This window comes from Trichechus manatus, unplaced genomic scaffold (genome assembly GCF_000243295.1).
Source record: "Trichechus manatus latirostris isolate Lorelei unplaced genomic scaffold, TriManLat1.0 scaffold00182, whole genome shotgun sequence".
Classification (NCBI taxonomy): domain Eukaryota; kingdom Metazoa; phylum Chordata; class Mammalia; order Sirenia; family Trichechidae; genus Trichechus; species Trichechus manatus.
Window position 1 is genome coordinate 2341690 of NW_004444118.1, and position 8786 is coordinate 2350475.

Below are 8786 nucleotides of genomic sequence, written 5' to 3' on the forward strand. Positions count from 1 at the left end.
TTTATTGATCTTTGGGTACTTAAGCCTAGACCAGATGTGGTTCTTGCCTTATAAGGGGCGACACTCGGGTGAAGGAAAGGGGCCAAAATGTCCAAGTCCCTGTTCTGTCCTAGAATCCTAGGATTTGTGGTGGCCTCTAGTGTTCCCCTGCTGCCAATAAAGGGTCCAACCATGTTATGGGATCAGGCGCCTGGCTGGCTGGCCTTTGGGCTTTAGAGCTGGAACTCTTCTGCTTCTACCTGAGCTCCCTTTTCAACATGCAGGACTGGGCACGTGGAGGTGGGGTGGGGATGCGAGAGTTGATTGGAGAGGTGGGGCAATTGGGAAGGGCAACATGGCTAGACTTTGATTTTGTGTCCTCTCAGGCCCTCCTAGAATGCAGAGCCCTAGTCCTTGGGCATCATGTGTCCCTGTGCTTCCTGCGTCTGTCCTTAATGTACAATGCATGTCAGTTTCTTCTGGGGAGAGGATCTAGATCAACCTTTGGACTTTACAGAGGCTGAAGGATCATTTGGAGTTCAGGCTAGAAAGTTGTTTGTGACTATCTGGTGCTATCTGAGCCTGGCAGATGGGAGTAGGGTAGGTCGCTGGCATCTGGGTGGCTTAGCAGGGTACAGTTATTCCTGATCGCATGGAAATAAACATTTGGATTCCTGATTATATCCCTGGGGATAGAAGACTCTGGCCAAAAAAGTTAAAGTTGCTCCAGGGCTCCACAACTTTGTGTGCCCCAGGAAGGGCCGGAGGTGGGATCCACTCATCCATGGCATTGCCCCCTCCCCTGCCTTTCCTTTATTCACAGGTTGGTCCCTCTGATCACTTCCTCTTACCTCCGGAGACGAATGGAGCCTGATTTGAACAAGGAAAAGGAGTCTAGTAAGGATGAATATGCAAGTCGGGAAATGGGGTATGTATGTGTATGTGTGAGAGAGAAAAAGAAGGGGAAATGGAGGATCTCTGGCTCTCACTGCAGAGAGCAGCTCCCCCTGCTGCCCTCAGGGGAAACAGCAGCCCCAGCTGCCCACAGTCTCCGTGGGTCCTGGCTTCCACTCCCTTGGGAAGCTGCTCGGCCCTCCTCTGGTTGTTGTGTTCCTTTGGGGGTCTCCAGTCCTCTTTGTTGGATTCTGGCTCCTGAAGGGGTGGGGTGGGATGGGATGGGAGACAGGGTCTTGCCATGTGGATGGCCTGGACACCCAGGTCACTGGGAGTTTGGGAGGATTAAACCCTGACAGTCACCATAGAGGCCTATGAGTTCCTAAGTTAGAACCCCTGCCAAGACTCCAGCGAGGGGCATTGGACTAGCAAAAAGACCATGACAGAGGAGAGTCCTGTGGTGAGAGGCTTGGACTTGCACTGTGAACTGAGTGGCCTGGACACTGTGTTGACCCAATGATGGGACAATGAGTGAGTATACACACAGGAGCATCTTTCTTCTGCTTTGCTCCACTTTGGAAAGGGACATGGTGGGATCCAGCAGCTCTTGGAGCTTCTGCTAGGTGGCTTTGTCAAGAGGACAGCTCTCTACTCCTTACTTTGCTGGGGACATCTGCAGAGAGGCTGGGCAAGGAACAAGCTATTCAGTTTCACTTTGAGATTTTTTCTCTTTCCTAACTTCATCCCAGTGTGTGGTTGGATCAGCGCTGCAAGCCCACTTCTCCTTGGCCAGAGCCCCAGTGTCTGCGTGCCTGCGTAGGGGGCCTAGTCATTGCAGGAAGAGGGGGCAGGGGTGTTTATCTGATAAGCACAGGCCAGGGACTTTCCAACCTATTCCCTTCCCTCTAGACTTTTGCCTCCACCCTACCTTGATCCCTCTTCTATCTGATTCTTGCCTCGTAGGACTTCTATTCTGAAAGAATCAAGAGTCACTGCCCCTGAAGGTAGGGAGGAACCCAGGGGCTGGAGCTAGCACTGGCCTTGAACTAGCCCCACCATTCTGGGCTATTTTCCAGGGCTGTGACTCTGGGACCCTAGGTAAGGGGCCTTGCTGGCCTCAAACTCTCTGCTTTTCCCCTCTCTCCAGCAGTGCTGGCCATTAAGTAGAGGGTCCCTAGAGCCAGGCCTGCTGGTTTTCTCGCCTACTGTCTGTTGCCTTCACACCCCCATGTCCCTCATCTTTCTATCCCTTGGCCTTGCTTTATCCACCTGATTCCTTTTTAGTCTTTTCTGATCTTACTGCTGTCTGTCCTTCCCAAAGCAGATGTGGAGGCTTGGTCACTGTTTAGAAGCTCCCAGTCTCCTGTAGCACTGGACAAAGGCCTCTCCCCGTCCCATGTCTCTTTTCCAACGTGTAGAAGTATAAAATAGTCAGGGTGTGTTCAGATGTTTGTAAACATGGAGTCACTTGAGCCCTGTGCAGGTGGGTAATGGGGAAATTGAGGCTCTCTAGTGGCACAGTGGTTAAGAGCTCAGCTGCTAACCAGAAGGTCGGCAGTTCAAATCCAGCAGCCACTCCTTGGAAACCCTACAGGACAGTTCTACTCTGTCCTATAGGGTCACTATGAGTTGGAATCGACTCAACGGCAACGGATTTTTGGTTTGGCTCTGACTGCAGCAAGCAGCTCCCTCTGCTGCCTGCAGGGGAAACAGCAGCTTCAGCTGCCCACAGTCTCAGTGGGTCTGGGCATTCCTTGGAGAAGACTCTGAGTAGGGTCATGTCTTGGGCCTGGTTCTGTTGAGCATACAAGGCTTTCTTGAGAAAAAAGACAAGGAAATGGAGGAATGGAGCTACCAATAACTTCTGTGTAAATTCTTGAACCCCAGTCACAGTTTTCCAAAAGGTCCACCAAGATTGAATTTTCACTAATCCTCAAATGCCCAAAGCTGAGTTTTCTTAGAAGGAAAGTAAGGGGCTAAATGAGTCACACAGGAGAGTGGTGGTGGTCATTCTCAGGGGCCCTTTCCCCTTTGCCTGCTTCTTTCATCCAAGAGGTCAGGCCTTGAACTGGCTGTAAGGTGGCTACTATAAGGCAGGGGAATGTGAGAAAGAAAGGACTTTGGCTTGGGGGCTGCAAGTTACAGATTAACATGGGGAGGAAGGAAGCAGGGGGAACGGAAAGCGGCCTGAGGAAGAAACTGCTGAGCTGGGACTATCTGGGTTTGAAGGGGCACAAGCGCAAGGGGTCAGTGGACCGGCCAGCACCCTCTGGAGCAGGCCCTCAGCTCCTCTCGGCTATCTGACCTTCCTGAAGACCTGCTCACACACCGCCTCCCTGGCGGTCAGTTCCTGGGGAGAGAGTAGAGAGATGAGGACAAAGAACCGAGGATATTTACCAGCCAGAGCTCCTTTCTCAAGGTCCCTGAACTCCACTTAGTCCTTCAGGATACACTGGCAAGAGCATTTGATATATGGGGAATTGTATCATTGTTTCAACCCTCAACTTTTCACCCCAGAGGAAGGAAGGTAGCTAGTCAGGGGATGGGAAATGGCTAAACTTCGATCTCCCCAGTCATGATTTACTGACAGTCATCAGACTTGTAGCCAGGGCCCACCTTGGCCACTCTATTTCTTCCTCTCCCCACCCTTTTCAGTCCTTTTATTTTCCTTCTTTGTTGGTCTTCCTTGGGGAAGGAGTGAGGACGGGGAGTAAACTTATTTGGTTTGGGCAAGGGGCTGCATCCTAGCTGAAGGCCCCTCTCCTAGACACCCCCATTTATGCCAGCCTCCTCTCCCCCACAGCCCTCACCCAGCTCACCAGATACAACTTGTCTCCTTCCAGCCAGTGTTTCCAGCCCCGGTTGGGGACCTCCCCTTTCTGCACACACACCAGCTGCTCCTCCTCCCAGGTTACTATTGTCTATAGGGGAAGGCAGGAATAAAGAAAGATTGAGAGGCAGGTCCCCCAAAATACATCCCAACTTACTCCAGCTGCCCCCTTTCACTACACAGCAGATACAGTCTTGCTCCAGCCCTGAGCTTCTTCATTCTGAGTGAGTGGGCTGCTCTGAGTGGGCTTCTCTCACTCCTACAGGCCACAAAGGGCCATAGTTCCTTTATGCTGACATTTGAGTAGCTCTGACTCAAATGACCTGGGGAGAGTGGGGGTGGGGCAGCGTAGTTTGGGTGAAATTGGGAGGGTGAAAATGGAAAGTCTATCCTCTAAAGACTTTTATCTTACCTGCCTTTGGGAAAAAAAGAGAAATTCTTTGGGAGCCCCACCAGAGAATCTCTTTTCTCCTCTTTCTCATTTTTCAACCACAGCTGAAGTGCCCCTTACAAAGAAGGACCAACCCCCTGAATCAGAGCTGGGTGGGCCTGGGCATTCCAACTAACAATTATTGATGCCTTCCATAGGATAAAAACAAAATAACCAAACCTACTGCCTTTGAGTCAATTCTGACTCCTGGAGACCCCATGTGTTACAGAGTAGAACAGCTCCATAGGGTTTTCTTGGCTGTAATCTTTACAGAAATAGTTAAGCCTTTCTTCCATGTTGCCACTGGGTGGGTTCGAACTGTCAACCTTTAGCTTAGCAGGTGATCACAGACCACTTGTGCCACCCAGGCTATTTTCCATAGGATACGTCCTGCTCAATAAGGAGCTCACAATCTTGAAAAGACAGAGGATCAGTAAATACTTATCTCTTATACCAGGCAAGTGGTTGGGATGGGAATTGGGAGGGAAGAGCTGAGTCTTCAAGGAAGTTAGGTGTTAGCTTGGAGATAATGGGAAGTCTCTGGCAAGGAAAGAAGGGTAAGAGGCAAGGTAAGAGAGAAAGACAAATAGTCTTGAAGGGCTCTAACCTAGAGTGTGTGTGTGAAAGATAAATGAGGAACTGGTGGATTTAAGCATATGCATGTTATCTGGAACGTAATAGATGGTCACTGGAAGGGTCTGAGTCAGGGATTGATATGGTCACATTTACATTTTAGATAGATCCTTGTGGCTACAGCATGCAGAGTGGATTAGAGGAGGGTCAAGACTGGGGCCAACTTGAGTGCCAGGTGAGAAATGAGGGCCTGAATTAAGGTAGTGATAGTGAGAATAGTTAGGAACAGATGAGCAGTATTCTTCAATAGAAATATAACCCGAGTCACAACTGCCAGCCACATATATAATATTACATTTTCTAGTAGCTATATTAGAAAAATATAAAGAAATAGGTGAAATAAATTTTAACAATATATTGTATTTAACCTAAAATATTATTTCACCATGTAATCAATATAAACATTTCTAATGGGATATTTTTACGTTCTTTGTGTGTGTGTGTGTATTTCTCCAGAAATCCAATGTGTATTTTACATTTACAGCACATCTCAATCTGAACTAGTTACATTTCAAATGTTCAATAGCCACATGTTGCTAGTAGCTATTATGCTGGACAGTGCAGAAAAATTATAAAGACTTCTTGACTAATTAGATATGGTGTGTGTGTGTGTGTGTGTGTTGGAGGCACATAGGTAAGGGAACAAATAATATTGATCTGACTCCGGGGTCTCTGGTTTGATGGCTGGTTATTGACATTAAGGGAGACAGTAAGTATAAAAGGAGGAGGTGGTTTGTTTAGAAAGATAATGAATTTGAGTTTGACCTCGGGGCATGCAAATGGAGATGGCTTGCAGGCAGTTGAGAGCATCACCCTGGAGCTCAGGGGATAGCTCTGGCTGGAGGATGTATGTCAAGGGCAGTTTATAGGCAGTAGCTGAAGGTGAGGAGCCCTGGTGGCACAGTGGTTAAAGCGCTCAGCTACTAACCGAAAGGTCAGTGGTTTGAACCCACCAGCTGCTTCATGGGAGAAATCTGTGGCAATCTGCTTCCATGGCCTTGGAAACCCTATGGGGCAGTTCTACTCTGCCCTGTAGGGTTGCTATGAGTCAGAATCGACTCAATGGCAAAGAGTTTTGGGTTGTAGTTAAAGGTGTGGGTGTAGATGATTTAGCCCACAGACGCTGTACATAGCAGAAGGAGAAAGTCAAGGACAAAACACTGGGGAAAAGCCCCACTTAAGGGATTAATAGGGGAACTAGTGTTTGCAAAGGAAGCCAAGAAGGAACACCAAAGAGCTAGAAAGAAATGTAGGAGAGTGGGGTTATAGAGGGGAAGGGAAAAGAGACTGTGTGGTGACCAGCAGTGTCTGTTGCAGGCTAGAGGGTGAGTAAATGTTTGCGCATTGCCTGGGGATAACCTGCTGTTTTAGCCCTTCTGGCTGGTGGATGAGAGGGGCAGGGAACAAGTTAAAAGAGAGTAGGGGGACCACCAGAAGCCTGTTAGTCTCAAGACTAGTAGCCTGGGGACTCTACAGCCTGCTATGGCAATCATTTTCCCCGGCTCTGGCTAGGAGAGGTCACTTTATTTTGCCCCAAATTGTTAAGAGGCAACAGCTCCTCTACCCCTCCCCTGAGTCCAAGGAAAAGTACCTGGCATTTCCGTCCATCCATGATCCTGAGGTCATCTTCAAACTCAACTCCCACATCGAATTCCAGAATGTAGTTGCGGAAGGTGCTGAGGGTCTTCACCGTCATGTGGTTGCCCTGATGGTCAATCTCCTTGTCTGGCTTCAGCAGCAGCGCTATCTTCCGCAGAGCCATGTTGATGTCTGCAGGGGGCGGTCTCTTAGCAAGGGTCCTGCCAACCCATGCTAGCTTCCCCACCAAAGCAGCAGCTCAGGGCTGTGAGCTTTCACTTAGCTGGGTCTGGAACTGTGGATAGCTCAGCTGCTATCCAAAACATCGGCAGTTCGGATCCACCAGCCCCTCCTTGGAAACCCCACGGGGCAGTTCTACTCTGTCCTATAGGGTTGCTATGAGTTGGAATTGACTCGAGGACAATGGGTTTTTTTTTTGTTTGTTTGTTTGTTTGTTTTAGCATTGCCCTGCACTGGGCTACTAACCAGAAGGTTGGTAGTTTAAACCCACCCAGAGGCACCTCAGAAGAAAGGCCTCGTGATCTGCTTCTGAAAGGTCACAGCCATGAAAACCCTGTGGAGCACTTCTACTCTGACACACATGGGATCGCCATGAGTCTGAATCCACTTCTTGGCAACTGGTTTTGGTTAAGCATTGCCACTGGTTAGAATGGATCCCAAGTCACGTGTCAGTGGCCTGAACCTTTCCACAATATCCAACCCCAGCACTCTCCCTTCTCAATGGGACAGACAGAGAGGCAGGAAGGGAGAGGAAAGAAGGGGAGTGGAAGGGGCCTGGGAGAGGTGAGGCCATTACTTAGGGCTTGCAGGTAGTCTTCCATGTTCTTTTGTGAGACAAAGTGGTAGTAGCCGGTGAGGTTGGGAGGCATTGTCTGCGTGGGCCAAGATGGAGATTAAAATTTTAGGAGGATATAGGAGACAAGGTGAGGAGAGAGGGGATGTTGTCTGGCAGGTGAGTCTGAGAGACTCCAGGCAGCCCTCCACACAGAGAAACAGGCATGTGTAAAGTCTATGTTTTCCAGGGCTTTTATAGGACTAGGGCCCTGTTGCAATAACAGTCCCTACCAGACTTCCTCCCTCCCCCCATGTTTCAGTTTGGGGTTGGTGTCTGCCGGCAGCCTGAGGGAAGGGCAGGGCATTGGCAAGGTTGTGCCTGACCTCCACTTTTCCTGAGGAAGGAACCTGGAGGAGTCCAGGGTCCTGGGCTGTCAGTCATCCAAGACTTGAACCATTCTGCAGGTCAGTATTGGCCTCCACCCCATTCCTCCTCCTGACAGAGCTGGGAACAGTCCCAGAGCCCACAGGGGCAGTCTCCTGGGGAAGAGCTGCAACTGGGCTGGCGATAGGGAGTAGAAGGTTCTCACAGGCCCACCTAGGGGTAAGTTCTAACAATACCTGAGATCCCTGTGTTAGAAGGTGTGAGAAGAAGGAGGTAGGAAAATAAGGGGGACAGCCAGTTGGCCAGGAGCCACAGTGAAGAAAACCCTACAGCCCCCACAGCTTCCTCAGATACCTTTGCTGTGTTGGAGCCCAAACTCTTTGCTCTGTAGAGTCACTAGGAAGGGGGAAGGTATGGGGAGGGCGCAGTGGGAGAAGGGGACTGGTGCCAAGAGAACTGCTCTCCCCAAACACAGAGGGGATGTTGAGTTAAGAGTTCAAAGTCCAGAGCGGAAAGTAGGGAGGAGTTTGGTTGGCTGTTCTGGAGAATTTTATACTCTTTGGCTTGGAATCCAGGGGTTTCCCCTTTCCCTTTGGAGTCACTGATGTCATCACCCGGAGTCCCCAGTGCTGAGATGTCATCACCCGGAGTCCCCAGTGCTGAGACAGCCATGTGTACCAGATACATTCCCCTGGGGGCCTCTGCCTAAATTATAGTGTGTCACACTCCCCAACTGCCCACTCTGTCTCAAACCTACCAACTTCCTGAGCTTCAGGATCAGCTGGGCTGGCTCATCGTGGTTTGGGTGTGAAAACCTGGGAGAGAGGCAGGGAAGAGTCAGCAGTGGGAACAACTGCAGGATAGGTCCATTTTCATAGGGCCTGACATTCCAGCTGCGGATGAACTGTCTCAACAGGTGTGTGCGAGGGGAGCACAAATATCTCATGCTTCCTCCAGTCCCAGAGCCCTTCCCCCAGCTGACCATCCCTGGGTTCCTCAAGTCCTGGGGCTGGGGACTTAAATTAAATGCCAGGGTTTCTCTGGTAGAGGCTGAGGGTGCCACTTCGGGATACCCAGGAGGCACACAGCAAGGACTTACTGATGGAATGGGTTGTGAAAAGGGGTTAATGCAGGGTTGGGGTGTGTGTGCGTGACGTGGATACTGCCGGTCCCCACCTCCTCAGGTCTCTGCTGACGTCGTCCCTTCCCCACCCCCTTGCTTTCAGCTTCTCCATTCTCCCATTGTCCCTCGTATTTCCCAC

At 50.1% G+C, this 8786-nt stretch overlaps 1 protein-coding gene across 1 annotated transcript; it reads right to left on the reverse strand.

Annotated features, from left to right (window-relative positions):
- Window positions 1–3169: 3169 nt before the first annotated feature.
- On the reverse strand, window positions 3170–7362 carry RBP5 (retinol binding protein 5). Its single transcript, XM_004387243.1, has 4 exons — window positions 7162–7362; window positions 6358–6536; window positions 3693–3794; window positions 3170–3223 (listed from the first exon to the last, which is right to left on the reverse strand). The coding sequence occupies exons 1-4, from the start codon at window positions 7232–7234 to the stop codon at window positions 3170–3172; spliced, it is 408 nt and encodes a 135-aa protein (XP_004387300.1). The 5' UTR covers window positions 7235–7362.
- Between the last annotated feature and the right edge of the window lie 1424 nt (window positions 7363–8786).

Bases quoted from the DNA above. Each gene is read 5' to 3' on its own strand.
- RBP5 (XM_004387243.1), bottom strand. From the start codon at position 7,234: ATGCCTCCCAACCTCACCGGCTACTACCACTTTGTCTCACAAAAGAAC. The intron at 3,795-6,357 runs GTACTTTTCCTT...CTTCCCCTATAG, and splicing joins TGGATGGACGGAAATGCCAG to ACAATAGTAACCTGGGAGGA. The intron at 3,224-3,692 runs GTGAGCTGGGTG...CTCTCTCCCCAG, and splicing joins AAGGAGACAAGTTGTATCTG to GAACTGACCGCCAGGGAGGC.